Source organism: Chiroxiphia lanceolata, chromosome 8 (genome assembly GCF_009829145.1).
Source record: "Chiroxiphia lanceolata isolate bChiLan1 chromosome 8, bChiLan1.pri, whole genome shotgun sequence".
Classification (NCBI taxonomy): domain Eukaryota; kingdom Metazoa; phylum Chordata; class Aves; order Passeriformes; family Pipridae; genus Chiroxiphia; species Chiroxiphia lanceolata.
In genome coordinates this window covers 15,906,704-15,929,392 of record NC_045644.1, presented here as the reverse complement: position 1 = coordinate 15,929,392, position 22,689 = coordinate 15,906,704, and the positions used below count along the sequence as shown (strand labels likewise).

Here is a 22,689-nt window from a genome sequence, read left to right as displayed (position 1 = left end):
GCCACTCTGTTCTACCCAGGTTAATTGGAAGCAGGAGGGTTTAGACCAGGCAAAATGTTGAAATTGATGTGTTCTCCTGCTGAGCTTATGAGTTACTTCAGTCACTTTTCTTTCTGAGATAACAAAATGTGTTTATTTGGATCTTGGATTAAGTTCTGCAAACTTTGGGGTCTTTTCTTATCCTGGAAGTGTCTGGCTACTTAACAGCCCTTTTTCAACTCTCTAGATGGGTGTCTATACTAAAAATGCACAGTGTGAGGCCCTTTAGTTGAGTGGGCGATGACTTCATCTTTCTCTGCCTCACTGAACTTCTACTCCCTTTGAGCCAATTCACCTACAGTCTGTGGGAGCCCATCATAGACTTACTTTCTCATAGTGTGCCCAACTAACCAACTGAAGTGATGGACCCTATCAAAACATTGTCCTTTCAGATGATTAGTTTTATCAGTCTGCAGTCCTTTAATAGAGGTAATTTTCACATGTTCGTTTATTATATGGTTTGGTGTTAGGACTCTTAAACAAAGGATAACAATTTTGGTTTGTCAGAATGGCTGATAGTTGCTGTATCTTTCCCAGGAATTTGGACGTGATTTGCGGAGATACGCTAGTCACGAAAGGAAGATGATATTGGATAACCATGGGTTATATGACAGGAGAAAGGTACTGTTCATTCTCAGAAGTAAAGCTGCTGTGTTTTTATTTCTGAGCTGGCATTTTCTGTCTATTTTTGATATTTAAGTATATAGAATATTTTAGCTTGATTATCTATTTTGTGGTTAAACAGTCCCACCTTCACAAGATTTAGTTGCACTGACAGAACCTGATTAAATCTGAACAAGTAAGTCTGGAAGCCTTTTTTTGGCATTGATGAGGTAATTTCTGAAATTTAACAAGAAATGTACATTACACAATGGTGATTGGAAAGAACTATGCAGCCTTCACAAAACTGAGGATAATTAATCTATAAGTATTTTAAAAAATACTTTACTGTCCCATTTCAGAAGGAAACATTACTGTGTCTCAGGAACAATTTCAACCAGTATTGTGCTAATGTTTCAAAGGAAGAGGGGATATTGATGGTTACAGGTTGAGCTGGAAGTCTTGAGGAAGTTTTTGCGGGGTATAACACTAAGCAGAGATCAGGGATCATCCTGCTTTTAAAGCCCTGCATCCAGAAGTCTCTGTAGAATTCTGTTTAGTCAGGCTTGCCAGTCTGGGGAGTATTTGATATAATTTCTGGTATTAATGCTCTTGGCTGCAGTAATACTGATCTGGCTTTTGTCTGGCTTCATGTCTGTACTTGTATTAGTGTCTCTGTCAGACCATTTAAATAATAAGCAAAAATCAATCTTGAAGATGTTTATTGATGTCATTATAGGGGAAGGCAAAAGTACCATGTCAAGATTTTACATTAATCTTTCCTATATATTCGTTATGGAATGGAGACTGCTTTTAGCATCCCTACTTACATGCAGTATTGTCTCATTGCTTGTTTGTGGTGATCTAAACCATCACTCCATTTCAGTTGTCTCCATATGTGCCTTCAGGTTCAAATGCTATTTCACGTATCCTCATTTCACGTAGAAATCTGGGGAAATTATCAGGCTAATTATCCATTTAGTCAGGTATCCTGTCTCCAACAATTGTCAATACTAGATGCTTAAGATGAAAACATAAAATCACATAATTGATAAATGTGCTATCAAATGTCCAAGTGGAAAGTTACTTCACAAACTCAAGAATGATGTCAGTTTATTTCTGCCTGTCTTATATATTTTGAAAATATTCAAAACATAAACTCTGTCTTGACATTATGACAGATTTATTATCTGCAAGTTATTATGTGCTCTGTTAAGTAGCTTTTGGGGTGTAACAGATAACTGCACTAGGGAAAACCAGAGAATTTAAGAAATACCAGTGTTATTTTTTTGTGTGCAGCAAAATTTTCCTGCTTGGTGTATGAGTATGTATCATATCTACTGCTTTTACCTGGAGCCCTGGAGGCATTCAGAGATGCAAAATGGACACCATTCATTCATTAACAACATCAATCAGTATTGGGGGTTTTTTAATTTTCGTTAGGCTTAATATCTGGCATATCATTCAAGTCCTTCTGGGAAAGAAAATGTGAATTTCCATATGTATTTCACTGGACTAGCCAAGATGTTTCACAGATAAATGATGAGTTTATCTTCACAATGTCCTCTGGGAAGAAAGATGTTCTTGTCTTCCCAAATTTTCTTGTAAAGAGCTGAGGCAGAGAAAGATTTAAGGCCCCAAAAATTCACTGGTTTCAAGGGCCCCCTGTTTGCAGTGTCTGACCTGAAATTTCTCTTGTGTAGTATCTGTCTTGTGACTTTGAAACATATGAAGAAATATGTGTATCCATGTCATGTTTCCCAAAACCATCAGCTCTAGCTGTAGCTCAGTCTCCACACCTTCTACATGTCTGAGTCTCAGTTTACACTTCTTCAATTCCTCAGTGCTCTGCAACTTAAAAGATTTTCCTTATTCCTTATTATAACACAGGAGTTCTTGACAAGGACAAAGAAAAAAACCCACAAACAAAACTACAAAACTCAAACTAAATCAAACCCACAAAAAGCAGACCAAACCTTCAGGGCAAATTTCAAGTATCTTGACCATAAAATCCTTAATCTAGGATTTCCATATATCAAATGAAGTACTTGAATAGCTCAGTTGTCCCTTTCTGGAAGGAACTTTGCTTTTGAATGTCCATCTGTCATCATGGACACACACAAACGATATCTAAGTCTACCATTTCTCATTTAATCCCATATGCAGTCAGTTTACTTTCGCATTTTATTTTTTTGCTGTAAACCACAGATGTATTACAGATTTCAAAACAAGAAGTCATGTTAATCTGTTGACACAGCAGAATGCTGTTCTTGTTTCTGCTGCAGTCTCAAAAATAGCTAAATTACATTATCTGAAATTTTCCACAAAGAAAGTTCCACATATGCAGTATGCAAAATTTCAGACCAGGCAGGACTTGAAGTTATAATCTCCTTAACATGGGACCTTTTATCAAGTAGTGTCATTCTAACAAGAAGCAGGGAGACAATTTCCCAGCAAGTATTCTAATATTTAAAATCTAATGTGTTAAATTAAAATAATTTTAAAAATTATTTTAAACTTTCCAATTTTGTATTACGTTATTCCCAGAAATGACATTTTTAATAAAAAAGCCTTCTCCACTGCTATTCAGCGTGTAATGTAGTCAGAAATGTGCAGAATACAGCTATGATGTCTGTAACTGTGAAATTTGAGATGATGATACACAGTGGAAGAGGAAAAGTTTGCAGTAAGTTGTGTAGCTGCCAAGGTTGATTCATTTTTAGCATCAGCAGGTTAGTGAGCTTAAAATAAGGGATAAAAAATAATTAGCGATTTTACACAAGGGAACATATGCCCAAATCATGAAACGTTTAGGGTTAGTTTTGGGTTTTTTCAATAGTTAATCATGAAGAGTAGAGAATCTACTTTATGGTAATTCTAGTGCTTTTCTTTAAAAATTAAAATACTGAAACCGTGGATGTTTTATTGTATCATCTTTTAAAATTTGATTGGAACATGTCTTTCATAAGGACATTTCTCCTTGTGGCAGGAAATCTTCTTTTCTCAAAGCTAAAAACAATCAGGAAGCAGATATCCCTTGTGCAAGCTGCTCAAGATCCCCCAACACAATCTTAATTAAGGTTAATTAGACACCATAGGTAAAAACTGAATCACATCTTTTCCATATTTCTCTCCTTGTTAGAGGAGAGAGGTTACCTTATGTCACCTGCTCTGTCCAGGCAGACAAACTTTCACACACAACTCTCTAACTGTCACTGGGCTATTGACTGGGATATAATTCGAGAGCTGGGACAAATCCTTTCTGCTTCATTCTTCTTTTATTAGTCTGTGTGTGTGTACAGCAAAAGGGATAGAAAGGTCAGGGAGAGTCAAACTAATTCTTGATCCTGATGAAGACCAAATCCTTTCCTTGAAAATACCTGCCTGTCATCGTTTAAAATTTCGCAAGCTGGTATAAGAAGATAATAAACCATGCTATGGCAAATATACTTTGTTGGGGTTTTTTCGGATGGAATGTAACAGTGCTTGTAAGAGAATGTCATTCGTTATAAAAGAAAACAGTCTCCTGATTTGTTCTACATTCCAATATATAATTCAGTATACTTTATGCTTCTATATTAATATTTATCAGCCCTTTGGCACTGAAGCTTGCACTGGCCCACTGCCTGAAATGTGTTGTGTGTCAGAGAATCCCAGATTCCAGTGTTCAAAGGGACTTGCATCAGGAGAGAGTCCTGGTTACTTTAATGTATTTCCAAAGGGACTCTGACAGGAATTGGGAGCATTAACACAACAGTTAGGAATCAATTACGTAGCTTTGCAGAGGGGAACAAAAGGAACAGATATTTTCTCCTGGGACTCATTACAAAGTTACACTGTGAAATTATTCCTTAGCCTTGATTTATTTTTTTCTTTCTAGTGTGACTCTTTTTGCATATTTGTTGGTTTTGGAAGACAGTGTGCAATTATCAAACTAATGGTTTTTTCAGTTCTGTAGTAAAAAGGTCATTTTCTAGATCTTCCTTTGTTAGGAAAATTATGGCAAAAAAATTGAAAATTTACTACCAATTATCTGTCAGCCTCTCTTACATAAACAGATGAGTGGATGTCCAAATCTGTGTCTCTTTAGAAGTGTGTACTAAAGCTGTGGAAATCAGCACTGGCATATACCAACCTGAAGTATGTAGTTTCTGTGATTTACATCAACTGGGGGTCAAACCTTACTATTATCCCCACTCTTATAGAATGGAGTTTGTTGATCAGTCATGAGGAAGAAAGAGAGATCATGTGTTCCCAATGTCTTATAATATTATTGCTGTTACAAGTGGCATGACACTTTTATGAACAGGCCAATAAAATTCTCATTGTAAAACTTTCCTGGTTCGTGAATGAACAATATGCTCTCTGAGTCAAGTAGAAGTGCTTTTGGAAAAAAGAATTTAATTTTTCTATGCAAACCATAATTCAAGTCAGCTGAACTGTAGCTTCTTCCTCAGAAAAATTAAGATCCTTAACCTGGAAACTGTGAGATCACTGGTTGTTTTGACAGTCCTCCATGTTGGCTTGAGGGTCAATTATCCCTTAACACACTATAAAGAATTTTTGTTTACAACATGCATTGTGTCCAGACCTAATCAGAAGCTAATAAGAGTGCAAATGCTGATCTCATTTTTTTATATAATGTGTCCATCAGTACCCCGTCTGAACTGCAGTTTTCAGTGTGTGTGCATATATACAGCTGAAGGAGCAGGCTGGAAACAATGTGATGTTTTATCCATCAGGTTCTTCAGGGTTGTGCGCTGTCTGGGCTCTGAACCTGGAAATGTCTCAAGGGCACAGAGAAATCACTCTGATACTTCTGTGTAAATTTTGCACATACTGCTGGTGTTTTGGATCCACAGAGAAAACAATCAAGAACAGCTGCTAATATGTGTGGAAGGCATGTTAACATGTGCAGCCTGGAAGTAATGTCTGGAAGCCACCTACCCCGCTCACGCCTTTTTGTACTCTGCAGTAGGTCCCCCCTTGCCTGGTACACTTGTCTTTTCTTGAACCACTGTGTAACTGGATGTTGTGTCAGGCTGGTAAACTGACAAGATTACAGTCAATCAAAGGATCACGTACCAGTTCAGATGTGTGACATCAGAGGGCATATTCAAACAACTTTCAGGCTTTCATGTTCTCTGTTCTCTGAATGATTTCTGATCCCTCTTTTAATCCTAATTTGGCTTGTCAGAAGGCAACACGAGAAAGGATTTTGACATTTGGCATGAAGTGATGACTGTGACTGAGCTTAAGAGAGTATACATACTGTTGTGATATGGCCTAAGGAAGAAGGATGGTCCAGAAGTTTGACTACTAGCTTCCAACTTTGTCACAGTGTAGCCAAATTTTCTCTGTAGTTTCAAGCAGATCATTTAGCCTTCCTTGATATCATTTCCCGACAGTAAAACCTAATTCCCATGATGGAAAGAGGCAGTAAGAATAAGTAGTTGACCATTGCAGCATAAACTAGTTCAGTTTGATAAAAGATTTTGATCACTCAACATTTTACCTTTCCCTATAACTTGGAGAAAGAACAAATGTTTAATGAAGAATTTCAATTATGAAAATTTGCTTGTTCTCTTAATCAGAGGGAAAGTCAAAACATTGACGCTGTTTGCAAAAGGATTTGCTTTCTGAATGTCGGCTTTGGAAACAATCCACAGATCAGACTGTTGCAAGCATCCAAAGATCAGACAGCTCTTGGGGCTGCAAGCTCTGAGGTGCTCACTTGGCTGGCTGCTCCAGGCTCATGGAGCCAATAAACCCTGGGGATCCTGGCTCTGAAGTATTTAAAATCACTTATTCGAACTCAGGCTCCCAGTAGCCTGTCAAGTAACTTATTGAGAAGATATGCAAACTGGCAGGAGTTCAAATACGCTTAGATTTTTTCAAGTGCTTGGTAAACTACATGCTATTGGATTGTGGGGTTTTTTTCAGGGCAATAGTTTTATAATTACATCATTTTTATGGCACACCCAGGTTTAGGTGAGTAGGAAAATTCCAACAAACTGAAATTCATTAGTGTTTTCCTGATTAGATCTGTTCAAAAGATAATGGGATATTATGCTTGTGTGACTATACATGTGTTAAGTAGAAATACTGTTCCCTACAACTGTTTTTCTCTGGGAATCCTGGGGAGTTGCATTCTAGTGGTCCTCAGTGAGCAAAATCTATATATAATGTTTCTCAGTACAGCTTGCTGTGAGGATGCTCCAAACTTAACTACAGAAAATACTTCTGAAAGATCTACTGTTCTGTGCAAAGCCCAGCCCTAACACTTATACTATGGATAAATTTGACTTTTTAAAATGCAGGATTTATCAACCTTTTTTACTACTGCTTCCTAACTAAACTCTCTATCTGAATTAATTAAAAATTAGTACCATTTCCAAGTACTTCAGAACCTCTATGAAAATAAACTTCTTTTTGTTGTTGCTGTTTTTACCTTTTGGTAACTATTTGGAAACTATTCTTCAGAGTAAAGGAGGTGGTTTAAAACTTCCTCACTACATAGAATTTCAGGTGCAGTGGGATTCCCTATTGCTCTTTCCTTTCATTCAGAGTATATTTATTTTTCTTGATGCCATTTACTATTCAGCAGTTACTGAGAGCCAGCTTTGCATAAATCGGGAACTATTTCAATTTTCCCTGAAGTTCTGAGTGATATATTTCCTTAAATTGTTATCTTTTGAGCATGCAAGTTAAGCTGAATGAGCCATGGCGGGGGGGGGGGGGGCTGGATGCATTAAATTGCTTCAGGTACTTTTCTCAAATTCTGTTTTGTGGCAGGAGATTTCTAGGGTTGGCACACGGTACAGCTTTATGGCTAGATTATGGCCAGGTAGAAAGTGTCTCTCTCCCTCACCTTGGAGATCCTCAAACTTGTCGTGGGTTCTGAGGATTGAGTTTGTCTTGTAAATTCTGATTTTTATCTTATATAAACCCATATATTTCCACAATATTTCAGAAAATCACTTTTAAATCCAATTATTATTTTATGCAGTTCATGGCAGCAAAATGAAATGATGTAAATTATTAACATTGCTTTTTTGCGAAAGAATAGGTGGGTTTCCTAGAGTATAATAGATTAATTGAATTATTAGCATATGAATGTTCTTGCACTGACATTGTAGGTTGATGTTTTTTTGTAAGAGAAGGGTCATGAGCTCAGTGTTGTTTTGAAGAGTCATTGGAGCAGAAAGCAGTTATTAATTTTATGTCCTATGTAAATTTAAGATGGAAAATAGCTCCCTTAATGTTTTCTACTAGAGAAATATTGGAAAAAATATGACATTATACAGATGACTGATTGATGATTGATGACAATTTTGCATTTAAAAAACCTTGTGTAAATTTGAATGTCATTAAATGTTATTTAGTTGTTGAATAACAAGAGAGGTGGTTTATATAACTGCTCTGAATAACAAACTCACAAGGGGCACCAAAAACTTTGTAATGGGACTCAGCTTTGCAAGCTATTAACTGCTGTGCAATTACACTGAATATAGTAAGATTCTGTGATCCCAACTTTTTTAAGAGAATATTTACTTTTTTCTTGAGAATATTTACTTTTCTTCCTGAAACCATTATAAGCATGAAAGGGGTAATTTATCTTTGGATTTCTTCCACACTGTGAAGCTCACGTGCATTCAATAGTCATCATCAATATTGCACAGTTTTTACCACTTGCCTGAAGAACGAATTCCTATTTAGGAAAAACCTAACCAACTTTTCAGACAGGGCTTACCTTGTCTGCCTTTGCATATATCTCTAAAGCCAAATTATAGTGGCGATTACAGTCTCAGTAAATTACTATTTTATGACTGTAATGCTCTGGTGAGCTGGCTTCAGAGTGTCTGTAAGCATGCTGAGTTCTGCTACTGCCCATCTTTTGCCAGAGTAGCTGCTTCACAGACAACCACAGTGTTTGCAGGAGGTAGCCCGTCCAGTGATGCCTGGCAACATACTCGATCTTCTAGCATCCCTCATGATATTCAGTTTTTTCTCTGGCTGAGTCTAAGTCTGTGTTGTGGCTTTTACAGTTACAAGCCAGTGGCTTTTATTGTGAAACATGGCTTACCTGACAGTGACCATGTTTGTGTGAAAAGTTATGTTCATATGTCCATGTGGTGGCTTGGCTTAGAGGACGGAAACAGCTCTGAGGAAGCCAGATTGATTGCAGATGGCTGGGCAGTTATCTGGACTTTCCAGAACTTTCCAGATAAAAAACCAGCTTTGTTTTCCAAGCAGGGATTCTTTTCTTTCACTGCCCAATACAATAATTCTCAAAAACATGTATCACCAGGAAGAAGAGCTGTCTATTGTTCTATAACCTCATTTTATTACATAAAGTTGTGTAATATTAATCTGTTTAACCGTGTATTCAGTAGTTACTCTTTTTAAGTTGGTTTGTGTCATCCAAGAACATGTATTCCACACTATCTTTCATTGAAAAAAGATGCTTGCAAAAGTACTTGCACAGTTAAAGAAATGGTTTTTATGATTCTTTAAAAGTTGGATGTTATAGTCTTATTTTGTCAGATGCTGCTCTAAAATTATAAAGTTATAATGGTGATATAATCAGCCTTGGGAACATCTTGATGTATTAAACATTCTGCAGCTGCAGAGTTTGCTTTAGATGTCTGCAACAATGACTGGATTAAAGGTACAGTAAACATAAAGATCCAAAGTTTATAATATTGATTTCCAATGTGCTCTCTACAACTACCTGAGAGTGTGTTATAGCAAGGTGAGGGTTGGCCTCTTCTCCCAGGCAAATAGCAATAGGTTGAGAAGACACAGTCTTAAGCTGCTCCTGGGGAAGTTTAGGTTGGACATTAGGACACTAGGAAGAAATTCTTCACCAAAAGTGCGATTAGATATTGGACTGGGCTACCCAAGGTGATGGTGGAGTTATCGCCCCTGGAGATGTTTAAGAAAAGACTGAACATGGCACTTGCTGCCGTGGTCTAGTTGACATGGTGATGTTTGGTCATAGTTTGGACTCAGTGATCTCATAGGTGTTTTCCAACCTAATTGGTTCTGTGATAACTATAATTAAGCACTGAGTCACTGTAAACAGTTGCACACACCTTCATTTATGTTCCAATTCTTCTCTCTCTCAGTGGAAATTGTGTATGTGATTTGGCTGATTTGTTCTTTTAGCACCTGGTCTATTTTTAAAAATTAAGAATCAAAATAATCTACTTTCTTCCTTAAATTAAAAAATTATAAAATTATTAAATTAAATAAAAAAGTTATTATGCATTTTCTTCAAAACTGTTCTTCTCCTCAGTGTTCTCTTAGAATTTTAAATGTTTTACATACAGCATATGATTGTTTGCTTTTACAAAATGTGCACGTAATTCACATATATATATATATTTAGCTACCTTTAATACCTTTGTAATAGCAAGCTGTACATCTAACACAAAGATAAATATACCTAATTGTTGTTTCCTCTGCTTGATGTGTTTTTTGAGCAGTTCAGTGAAACCTTTATTGCTAATGAAAAGAGCTCTCTCAAAATGCGTAAGTAGATGCAGATCCTGAATATTTCGACTATACTTTTTTATTAATTTTAATTTCTAGAGCAGTACAGAGCCAACGATTTTCAATTGTTTTAATTCAATTATTCAAGGAGTGTGCTGGGGTAAGTTATCGAATGTGGAGCAGGTAACATAATCTCATATTTTCTGTTAAAAGTAAAAAAGGAAGTTAATTGAGAAGAAGCTAGGTAGAGAGGAAGCTGGAAAAGGAAAGAGCCAAGGGCCAGAGTGGAAAAAGGCACATGGAGTGGGAGTCAGAATGGGAAGTCTGTGGTGGATGTACAGATTTGATAAGGAAGTGCAGAGTGACTGGAAAAAGCTATGAGGAATGGAAAGGATATATTTAATTAGCAGCTGCATTGTGGAAAGGCATCTGGGTTGGTTGAAGAGACTGAAAAGGGGTGTGAAAAAAGAATTACAGGAAAGAGATATGAATGGAAGTTTGATAGACTGAAAAATAAATTAAATTCATCAGGCTAATGCTCTAAGATGGTGAGAAGAAATGGGTAAACTTTCAGTTGCCCCAAATAACTGAGTTAACTCTGAATATGGCATGAGTAGAGCTTGGAGTTAACATTAGAAATCAGAGGGGAGAGATCAACAACTTTGTATAGGGAAGTAGTGAAGACAGGGAGCTAGAACAGATAGAGATTATAAAGGCTCATTTTCATAAGACTGATTGATCCCATATTGGCCTGCAACTCAGGATTGTGTCAGTGCTGTCAGCAAATATTTGTTAGCCCTGTAGCACAATATATTTCCTGCCTAGTGAACAAAGCTTAAGAATCTTACAGGATTTGAAATAAGCAGTATTTCTTTGAAGAAAAAGAAGTCTCTATGCATATACATAGGAAAATTGAATTAAGGTTAATATTCAATCAATCACATTCTGGGATTTCTTAAATTGCATGTCTTTGATTTTGCAATCTCAATAATGTTCTTCTGGAGTGGTTTGTTTATAATAATCCTATATGAATTATTCTCAACTGAGTTTCATAAAAAACAGGATTCTGCATTTTTCTTGTTTCCTTCAGTCATGTGAAGCTTTATAAGGCAAAATACAACAAACCAACTTAACAGTATTTGACAAGCTAAAGATACTGTAAATAACATAGAGTAAAACATGAGTATAGGTACAGTGAAAAAGGAAATAATCCCTGTGAATATTTTCGAGGACTTTGTGATAGTGCAGAGATTGTCAGAGAACTGCAGGGGGCAATAAGTTTTTGTTCTGGTTTTGTTTACAACAGTGTGCTATTTAGTAGGTTAAAAATTTTTACCTGGGTTGTCAGATAGGAATTTCCAAGTTTCTTTTCACTTTATGTGCCCCAGACTGAAAACGTATTATTGTAGTCTGGATAGGAATGTATTATACTCTTTATTTACTGTGGAATGCTTTTAATTATTAAAATTGTAATTGGAGCTTGGATGCATAACAATGTAGTGTTTTGTAAAAAAGTAACCATACATCTGTCATTTTAAACAGAAAATGGTTCCTTTTTATGTACAGCATGGTCTTGTTTACAAACTGAATTTTAACAAGTAGAAAAAGTGCTTGTAATGTTAAGTCAACAGGTAATGTCTTTTAATATTTAATTTTTTTAAGTGCTAGTGCTTCAGCACTGGTCGTTTTCTTTCTCATTCATCAAAACTACTTGGAATAAGTAGATTTCATGAAGAAAACATGAAGATATTTTGTTATGCCATGTTATGAAATAGTTAATAGGATAAGTGCCTAGAATATCCTAGTATTAGCCTGATTTTTTAATTTTACTTTATTAATTTATTATTTACTGTTCAGAAATTTAATATCAATAAACGTATAACTAGAGTTAGTGACAAGTTTAAGAGAAACATTCCAGTCTGGTATTTCTGATTAAAAGCACAGGACATGTGCAGTGGTAAAATGAAATGAGAATTTATGATTCTGGCTTCTATTACCTTCAAAAATTATTCATGCCCAGAATTATTAGAATAAATTCCACTGCATTATTTTGCATCAGTACCATTACACATGATTTTGCCTGAGGGTATCGAGTCAATGGATAATGCCTGTAATACTGCTTTTTCAATCATAGTTTGTTATAATGTCATTTCAAAGAGTAATTTTTTCTCTCTTGATTTATTTATCATCTTATTTGTAACTGGATTAGGAACAGATTAGTTTTTATTTTAAAGCAATCATGGTGATGTGAATATTACTACAGAAAACACCAGTTAAAGAGAAAAATTTGGGGATAATATATTGTCAGAGGGACTTCAGGTTATTTGCTACTGAAAACTGTTATGATACTATCAAATGGAAAATGCACAGCATCTACATAGTGTTGTGGAATAATATTATTGAACTTGATGACATACTTCACATTTCTAGCTCAATTAGTACTTCAGCATTCATGTTCTATAATTATTCCTATAATAAAATTGTTTGTGCTGTTGATAGCCTCATTCATAAGCATAGCATAAATATTTAGTAAAATGTCTAATTACAAGCAAAGCAAAAATCACCATCAGCCAGTCTTAAAACCAAACCTCTCCAAAAAACCCAAATGAAAAAGATTGGGAAAAACAAGGAAGGAAGAACACCTGGAGGTTGTTAGTGATATTGTTTAGGAAAGTACTAGGAGACAGATGCTCAGTTATTATAGCAATCCACAAAATGTAAAAAATGTGTGTTGACCATAATGAAATTAAATACTGATAGGTAATTACTACACAGTTCCTTAGGGCTTGTTTCTGTCATGGTTTTTTTCATCAAGCAATGTCTCGTACTGAGAATGTATCTGACTGACTAGTGATAACAATGAGGTGCTGTCCCTCTCAGGCTGGATAGCAGTATGAATATGGAGGACCATGGAGAAGTTTCATTTTTCCATGTTACTTTCTGGCAGCATTCATACTACCCGAGAAAATAACTGAATACAATTATTTGAAAGCTCTTATATAATTATCTGGAAATTGCTTTAATTAGCCTTTTTTATCACCTCTCTTCCTTCCCCTCCTTCTCCATAAAACAATTTTTGCTCACTGTGAAAGTTACAGATTACAGTGATTCTTGTTATCACTTTGTCTGCCCTAATGAGTTCAGCTAGAGATTTCAGAGAAGTAGCCACTATTTTATGGATTGGTGTTATGTTGTATTCCCACACTTTCATTGGAGATTGAAGGCACTCAAACTCGTATCACTCAGTGCACTGCAGGAATTTATGGATCTTCCATAAGGCTTTCTCTACAGCTGCTTTACAAAATTCTGGTTCTGTAATGGGTATAAAATTGCAAAGCTATTTGATACACTGAAGCTCAGAGGCAGATTTATGTTTTCCACCAAAGATGTACAACATTCATTCTTGTGAAGTTAACAGCAGCATAGAGGAGGAGGAGGAGAAAGTAGATGGCTTCCTGATCAGTGTTTGCAAAATATATTTTCAATCTTGGTCATTACAAGTCAATAAAGAAGGAATGGAGCTGGTTGCAGTGTTGAATATAGGCTGCAAGGCACAGCGTGACAGACCTGAATGACAGATGGAAATCCTGGTGCATGGGCTGCACCCATTTATAGATGGATGGAGGTGGTGCAAATCCATCTGTTGAAAAGAAAGAGATACATGGTCCCTGTGACTTAACATTGATGTCACCAAATTCTGTTACTAATGTCAGTAATTTTTAAGTCTTGACGGCAGCACGAGGCTCCTCTTAGTTATTTTAGTAAAAATCTCTATGTATTACCGTGTGTATTCCTTTTTGACATGCAGCATATAAATCACAGCCCACTCCTATTTAGGGTGATGTTTAGTGGCTGAAGTTCTACATGGCAAGCATAGAAAATAGCATGGAGCTAGGTGTTTAGGGAAGATTTTAAAGAAATATGCATGGTAGAGGCTAGCCTTTCACTCACACCTCTTGTATTATTATGAATCATACTAACCAAGTAATGATGCTTGTCTTTAGGCTAGTAAACTCAAATATAGACAAAACGACATAAAAATGATCTCAGAAAGATGCTACTTTTCTTTGAAATTGATTCCTCACTACTGTTATGGGGAGTTATCATGAGTTTTTCTCATAGGTTTCTTCAGACCTTGTGGCTTATACTGTTTAGAGCTAGTAGCTGCACCAGTTAATCCATAAGATCTTTCTGCAAGAAATTACTCCAGAAAGTGATTTCATTTGATAACGAGGAAGGTGGGAATATTTTGCAAATTAACAATTTTTGAACAGGAAGTGATTGAAACACTTTAAGTTTGCAACATCCTTCTTCACCCTGCCTTGTAGCTGTTCTTTTTGCTGCATCACTTTGCAGGCTAAACAAAAGCTAAAAAACAGTTTAGTGCTTTTCACTCAATCTGCTGCAGGTCTTTATTAAGACCCAGATAAATTTGTCTAGGCTATTGCTTTTCCCCCACCTTCTCTTTTCACTGCTTTCTATTCTAGGTGCCCTTCCTTTTTTGCTTTTTGGTTGGCTGGTGGTTGGAGTAAATTTGTGTAGTTCTGTAAATTTTGGCTGGAGTAAAATGTTCTGACTCATTATATTAGAGATTTGAGTCTGAATTTACATCTACCTGAAAAAAAAAATCAATTCAGAAATCCCTGAACTAAAATTCCACTGAAAATTTCTCTTCACTGTATTTTCTTTAGTTTTCCCTCCCTATCTTGTCATATGTGTTGCATTCATTCTCCTTGTGAAAGTACTGAACTGCAGAAGCTCATCAGCATGTTCAGTATTGTAAGAAGTGTTAGCATAGGAGGCACCATTAGAAGGTCATGTCAAGTTAATCATTCAGTAACTCCTCCATGCTGGTTTTGTTTTAGTCTTTTTCTAGCTGTTACTGCCATTCTCCATTTTGTCCTCTCTCCTCCTTTTTTTTTTTTTTTTTTACTTATTTTTAGCAAACCTTACTAGCATATCCATATGTATGAGTCCACAATAGACCTAATTGAATTTGGTGGGCATCAAGGATATACACAACTCAAAGTGTTTATTTTAGAGCTTGTAATAACTTAATTGTCAATAAATAGAATCTTCAATTAGTTGTGCCATGGAGTGAATTTGGGTAATTTTTCATCCATCAGTCTGTATAATCTGATTGCTTCTCTTATGATTGACCTTTCTGAGAGAAGATGTAAGATTTCTGAAACAGAACATATGTTCTCCCTGTCTGTATTGTCTTCTCTTGGGCTTTCCTGACTCAGTTGCTTTGACAGTGGTCCTTGTACTTGCCACATCCAAGGATTCCTAGACATCTGCATTCAGCACATTCTGTGGTTGGCCTTGGAACTCCAGTTTTTGTTTGAAAACTATGCTTTCCTTGCCAGAGGTTGACTTTTTTTGTGACCTCAGTGTTTTCAAGTTTTCTTTTGATTGTGAGCTAATGGAGATATTCAGGCTAGTGAGGCAGAACAGGCTTCCCAGGTGGAAAGCAGCAGTGAATTTGCATGATATCATAAGGCTTGTTTGCTAAGGTTCACCAGAAATTCATGCAGCTCAAAGTAGTCAAATGAAAAAGCCTGTAGCATTGGGATATCTTTAATTTTGCACTGAGACCTTACTTTTCTCCTCACTGAATTTGTGTACTGTCAGTCACAGGAGCTTTTAACACTCAAAAATAGGAAGCAACTGAAATTGTATAGGTATAAACCATTGGTGGGTGCCTACACACTTTTAGCTTTTCAAAATTTGCACAGTTGATGTAACAGCATATTTTTTGCTTTCTGATCTCTTTGTTCTTTCTTTCTTTTCTTACCTTTCAGACAGCTCTCATTTCTGTTTTTAAAGAATTTCGTAGTGCAAGCCCCAAATTTTCAATTTTCCTTGCAAATTTGATCATACAATAAATGTGGGTTAGAAGAAGTTGCTTAGGGCTATTGTCACATATTACATTTAATAACCATATATTAGGAAACAATTTTATGTACTACAGCTACTTATTTAGAAAAATTTCAACAATGGTTGTTATAGCATTCATAGATATTCTCCCAGAAAAGTGGTGGTTGTTTGCACCTATTCTAACTTGTTGGTTTTATTTCTGTATATGGTTATTTCTAACATTTTCACAGATGAGAATTAATTTAATGCACTACCCATTTATTGTCAGAATCTTGCACTGGACTCAATAAAATATGACCATTGAGTACAGAAGGTAGCTGCAGTCAATTTAAGGATTGCAGGAAATGTTACAACAAAAAGACTTCAGTGTATTGTTTTGTGGACATGTGATTATGCAGACATTTTTGATGCAGTGATCAGACAATCTCAAGAGTTGAATACTTTTGGCATGTTATGCAGGAGTTTAGGTCAATATAAACTGAAAGCCTCAAAATAATGAAACATATGCCTACATTGCAAGGTATACATTATAAAAGGTTGATTTAGTAAACATAGCAGCTTCCTAAAAGTTTCTGCAGTACTGGTGTGACCTGTGTGCCGTGGTGGTGCATCAACACTTGTTATAGCAAAAATGGCCCAGGGACAGAGACCAGAGAGGATAACGCTCGGATCAGGTAAACATAGAGGAACATTCCCATTGCTAATCATATGGAAAATACTTGTTTTTTGATGGATTACTTATGTTTCTGCCTTCACAATTCTTTCTGTAAGCTCATTTTATTAATTTAATTAACAGATATTTTTTCAAGGATACAAATGCTATTTGGGCGAGTGGGATCAGAGAAAAAGGGAGCGTGTGCAATTCAATAGCTTTGTACTATTAATCCAATAAACCATCATGGTACTTTCAATCTAATAAGCCATCACAGTATATTCTATCAATTGTGGGTCTGGTGTTATGGTGCACTGCTTCACTGAATGCCATGGCTTTTCATATCTAAAGAAGGGCTTTCGCATCTTGTAAGCTATTGCAAGGAATCTAAGCAGCAGCATCTCTTCATTAGTCCCAATTACCTTTAATTAAAATCTTCAATTGACTTGGCATAAGTGATGACTGGTGAATATGTCACTAAAGTGACAAATACATGTGTAAGAACTTTAAGGTGCATTGTAGTATTTTTTACCATGGTTGATTAAGCAAGTCCTGTAATTATCATCACTCATCTGCAACTGACTTTATCCACAAAACTTATTTTTAGAATGGACTCTATCCAAGCACAATGAACAGTTAAGTTCCAAGCTTGCAAATGACAGTCTGTCCTCTTCTTTTCTGTTGCTCATTTATCATTGTCGTGCTTACAGCCTCTGTAATAATTTCAGACATGTAAAGTAATGGGGGTTTAGACTGCTTGGTATTTGTCATTCAGTATGCTGGAAGAACTACAGTGTTAAATATGATCATATTGCCATTATATCTTCATTTTAATGATTTTAAAAAGAAGAGGAAATATTAAGGTAATTAAACTGATGTGAATAGGTGTCATATGTGAAACAACATGAAAATCAGTAAGAGAAGGCAAAAAGATTAGATTGTAACATCCCTAAACACCCTGTGTAAGAATTTGCCATTTTAAAGTATGTGACATAATCCTGGAAACAAAGAAAATGTTAGAATAAATGTGTATGTTAATGACATCCCAGATGCTTGTCTAGAAGCAAAATTGTATCAAAGGTTTTTGTAAATTGTTAACAAGATACTGTTGGCAATATTCTTCGTGCCCTCCCCACCTCCCTCCCCCAATTTATTTGATGTAATAGTATGTCAGAAGGAGTCCAGACAGTCCTTAATGATTATGGCCCTTCAGGGTCTTTTGCAAAAGGAGGGGGTGTGACTCCTACACAATGTCATAGTTTTCCAAAGGATAATGAAATCCACTAAAGTCTGATTGCATTCTTTCTGAATTACAGCTGTAAAGTTAGTAAAAATCAGAACTAAGAAAAGAGTAGGAAAAATGGGGTATGAAAAGAAATTATTTTTCTTTAAAAGGGTACAATTTGGCTGTGACTTATTCAAGAACAAATGTTCAAATAGTGTATAAAGCAGAACTTTGTCAGTAATCAGTTAGGAAACTTCATACTTAATTATTGTTTCTCAGCTAATACCAAGGATTATAAGGATTTAGAGAAAGAACTTAGTCAAATTTCCACCACATATCTCATCTTCAGAACAATGGATTGCACATCTACACACATTGTACATACCAGCCTGGAGTACTTCACTCTCCAGCAGATTCTGCTGGTTCAGAACGATCAAATCCCATTTCATCAAGGATACTGTACAGTACTAGCTTTTATTTTGAGGTATTTGTATTCAAACCAATTTTTTAAGTTCATCTCAAGGTGGGACAAATAGTAATGAAATGCTACAGTGACAGGCTGGAAGATATTTATAGTATTATTCAAGTAAAATAGATTACTTAGTTTGGTATTTGCAACATACTGTTATTACCAAGTCATGTGGTAATAAACAGTAGAATATCAGTCTACTTGGAATCCAGTTAAATGTGTGCTTTTCAAGAGGACTGTGCTGTTGGCCATTGCTGATTTATATAACTGAAACTAGAATTCTACTTTATTAAGTAATGGTTTAGTTTTGCTGGCTTCATCGTATTAAAATGAGATACGAAACCAAGTGACAATAGCAGTATAATAGCTATTTGAACTTTGACCATGAGAGTTAGGACATCATAAAGTGGTGTCTTCTGTGTCTCACTCTCTGCTTCCCTTTTATCAAAAGTATTATTGATCATTAATGTCAAAATGAAAAATAAGAGGTAGCAATTCATATAAGAAAACATTTAGTTGGCAGCTGTTCTACATTAGGTGTAGTTAATGGTCATGTTTGCAACCACAGATGTAATATTTACATCCATTGAAATAACAGAATTGATTAAATGGGATAAGAGAAGAGTGATACCAGCTGCTCCAGAGCATTGTTTTTTGTAAATTTGATTGATGTTGATGGGGCATGTTTTGGATCTGCAGAATATTAGTAAGAAGATGAAAAAGAATCACAACTAGACAAGCAGTTCATTACTTTTCTTGAGCAAAAAAAAGAAAAATCAAGAAAGAACAGTAGTGAACGCAATAATTGTATTTGCAAACACTGTATAAGCTCTGCTTAGATTGACATAGAAGGAAAATCATAGGTTTTGATTAACATTAATAACACATCACTAAAGCAGTTTGCAGATATCAGCTAGAGATTCACTTAGAAACATGGCTTGTAGCTACTGAGAATGGTATTGAGCATCAGATACTTTGTATTAAAAATTTTCCCTGTCAAGCAAATGAAATGAGTTTAGCTTGGAGGAAAACATAAAGGGACAGAACAAAAGAAATGGGGTCCTCAGATATGAGGAGCTTTTATTGAAGAGTGTCTATATCATCTATCTATGAGTGTAAGATTTTTTTGGTTGTTTTACTTTTTTTTTTTTCAGTACTGTAGCTGCATGATTGTCCTCTTGTTCTTAGTAGTAACAAAAGAGAAAGAAAAAAAAAATCCCTAAAATCTTATCCTCCCCAGGAGATATTTGAGGAACAAAATATCCCCAGTACTGTTATCCAACTGGCAGTTATCAATGTCTTCTCTCCTTTTATTTTATTTCTGCTCTTTACTATATGGAAAATGTATCAGTTTTACCCTGGTCAGTGCTATTTGTAGGTTCCTTTTATTCCACAATCTGACATGTGAAAAACTTCCTAGGAAAAATGAATATCATTTGTCTGTGATTTATAAGCAATCTTTGCTATTGCAGACACAACATTGATCTGTCAGTTCACAGTTGTGAATCTCTGGTGCCAGAAGTTGTTCCACCATACCATGGGCCTGCTCTGAAAAGAGTTATTGACTCCTTTTGCTGACCCACTGCCATGGGTATGCTGGACAGCACAGCCCTCCTGGAGGCACTGCTTGGCAGCAGAGAAGGCAGAGGTGCTAGAACATGTGTTCCTATACTTTACAGCAGTCAGAGATTTTCCTGACTCAAAAGTTTTTTTTAGTGGGTTCTCTAGACAGCATATCCTCTTTCACAGTAGAAAGCAAATCTAGAATATTATGAAGCTCAACCCTGAAGTTTTTATGACGCTGAAGTTTGAGATTGTTCAGAGCTGAACACCGATTGAGACTTAATATTAAGTATTCTGTTTCAATAGAAAAGAATTCTTTCTTGCTTCCGAACTCCTCTGAATTGTGAAGTTCCAGCGTTTTAATATTCACCTATCTTAGCAGATGTTTTAATTATTATTGTACTTCAGTGATGAAAGGAATGCATAAGGTTGTGTGATTTACTATACCAGTCATTGTAGGGAAGGTAGGCTTGTGATTGTTCCTGTGTAAAAATACTATCCTGTGTTATCAGAAGTACAGATATAAAAAAACAAAACTAGACTTTCCTGTAAAACATTCATTAGGAGTGTTTTTGTAAAAAAAAAAAAAAATTACGCTTTTAATGCTTGGCTATACGTATTTAGTGTAACCATCAAATCAGCTTGAATGCACTTATAGAGAACATTACTGTATTAATTTAAAAAAACATTAATGATTTTATGAAGAAAGTCAATCTATTTATTCTCATGGAAGGGAAATGAAGGTTGGATTTGAGTTCTAGTCCTGATACTTGTGCACAGAGTCTTGAAAAACTAAATCAAAACAAAGTTCTAAACTAGTCATTATAACTGAAAACATCAAGCAGCATTAACATTCTTTTTTAACTTGCTTTCACATTTCAGGGTTGGCACACTGATGAAGATTGTATTCTGTAGAGAATACAACGGGTAGAGCTGTCAAAAATTAACTCCTTTTCAACAGCAAAAAACATCAATTGAAATTTCTGTCTAACACCCTTATTGACTTCCTTTTTAATTTTTTTCACAGCGGATCTTTCTCAAAGCTGGAAGTGAGGAAGAAATCTTTGCACATCTTGGCTTGGATTATGTTGAACCATGGGAAAGGAATGCTTAAAATGATTTACCACAGTACATTCATCAATTGAAAGCAATGGTCTTTCTGCCCATATCTCAGTGTAATTTAGATATATAATGCAATATGTGTTTCTGTGACAAGTAAAAAATTTAAATATTAGACATCATTTGCACATGCTAATGTTCCTAGAAGAGCTCAAGCTTTTCAGAATCTTTTCCAGTCTTTTCTGTGTTAGTTTACGATGTGGAAGTGATAAGATAGAGCTTGTTTTGGGGGAAAATTTGAAACTGGTGAGATTTTTGCTTCTAATAGGAATTTAACATTCCTGTGAACGATACTTGCTTTTTAAATAGTCAGCTGTGACAATACCTAAATAATTCAAAACATTTGAGCTGAGTCAAGAAATTACTGAAAGGTATGCTTATTGTTAACTGAATTTCTTAAGTATTTTACTGAATCCATATATAAAATTGCTACTGTATATAAGGCTTAATGACCTAGGCAGGACCTACTTTGCAGTCTCAGCAACTTGAGGCTTCAGCTGTAATATTTTTCTACATAAGGCTGTAAACAAGTTGATAATTCAGTGACAGTTAAAAAAACATTACACAGAAAGGGATTTTGAAAAGAAAAGTACTCAGTACTAAGCTTCAATTGTGCAGAAAAATACTATAAATTTGGAGTACTGATCTGGACTAAAGATGATTCAGGTTATGTGGTGTGATGGTCCTCAATCAGGAATTTGAATTATAACCTGCATGAAAACAACTGTTTCAACTGGTAGGCTGGTGACCCTCGAAGATGAAAGCTTTTCATTGTCTGTGCTCAATTTAGATAGCAGGAAATTTATTTATTAGTAGATATATATGCACTGGAATGGAAGTTTACCTGAGCTATTGGCTATTGGCTACTCCAGAAAGGTATACTCTCTTTTTAGTCAGAAGTTTACCTGGGATGTGAAATAAAAATAATCCTATAAAGTATTTTGGTTTCAGAAAATGTCCAGGTAGTTTTTGTCACTGTAATGATAATGAAGAATTTGTAATATGGTTATCCTTTAATGAACAAGGGCATTTACTACTTTAGGACATGAAGCTGTTCACTGACCAGTCATTGTCATTTGTAGAATAAAGGTGATTAAAACCACCAAGAATGGTCAAATAATTTTCTTTCTTAGAAGTCTGAACTTTTTTTTTTCCTCAGTTGAGGCTGACTACACCTCTTGAAATGATGGGGAAAGAATGGCAGTGACAGGGCAATGCACAACAATTATTACTTACAGTAAAGGCTTCCCATATTCAAACAATATTTGATACTCAGAAAAAGTATTCTGAATTTGTTTACTCATTTTAGAAGACTGCATCATAAACTATTCTAAAACCTCAGGTGGGGATGTAGAAAAATGTGATAATGGCAGGAATTTTCTTCTTGTCTGTGTCAAATCATCCTATTTAAGTGCAGTTTTGCTAAATGAGCTGAAAATACAATGCTACTTTCTAAATTGCTCTAACTATGAAGCACTGGCATTGGTTCCTGCATTATGGTGCTGAAGTGTGAAGTATCTACTCTGTGTTTTGCATCAGGGTGCTGACACTTACGTGCCAGTGGCCTTTTTTAGTCCTAGTGCAAGAGAACAAAAGCCTCGTCGGAATATTCTTTCTATTTGGCCAACATTTATCAGAAGTTAT

The 22,689-nt window shown here is 35.6% G+C and overlaps 1 protein-coding gene across 2 annotated transcripts in view; it reads left to right on the top strand.

Annotated features, from left to right (window-relative positions):
• DNTT (DNA nucleotidylexotransferase) overlaps positions 1 to 22,131 on the top strand; it is an 86,709-nt gene extending 64,578 nt beyond the window's left edge. For both annotated transcript variants that reach the window (XM_032694428.1, XM_032694427.1), the window contains 2 exons: positions 577 to 660; positions 20,954 to 22,131. In XM_032694428.1, the coding sequence (XP_032550319.1) occupies positions 577 to 660; positions 20,954 to 21,040 (171 nt within the window). In that variant the 3' untranslated portion in view covers positions 21,041 to 22,131. The remainder of the gene's footprint in view (positions 1 to 576; positions 661 to 20,953) is intronic.
• The last annotated feature ends 558 nt before the right edge of the window (positions 22,132 to 22,689 follow it).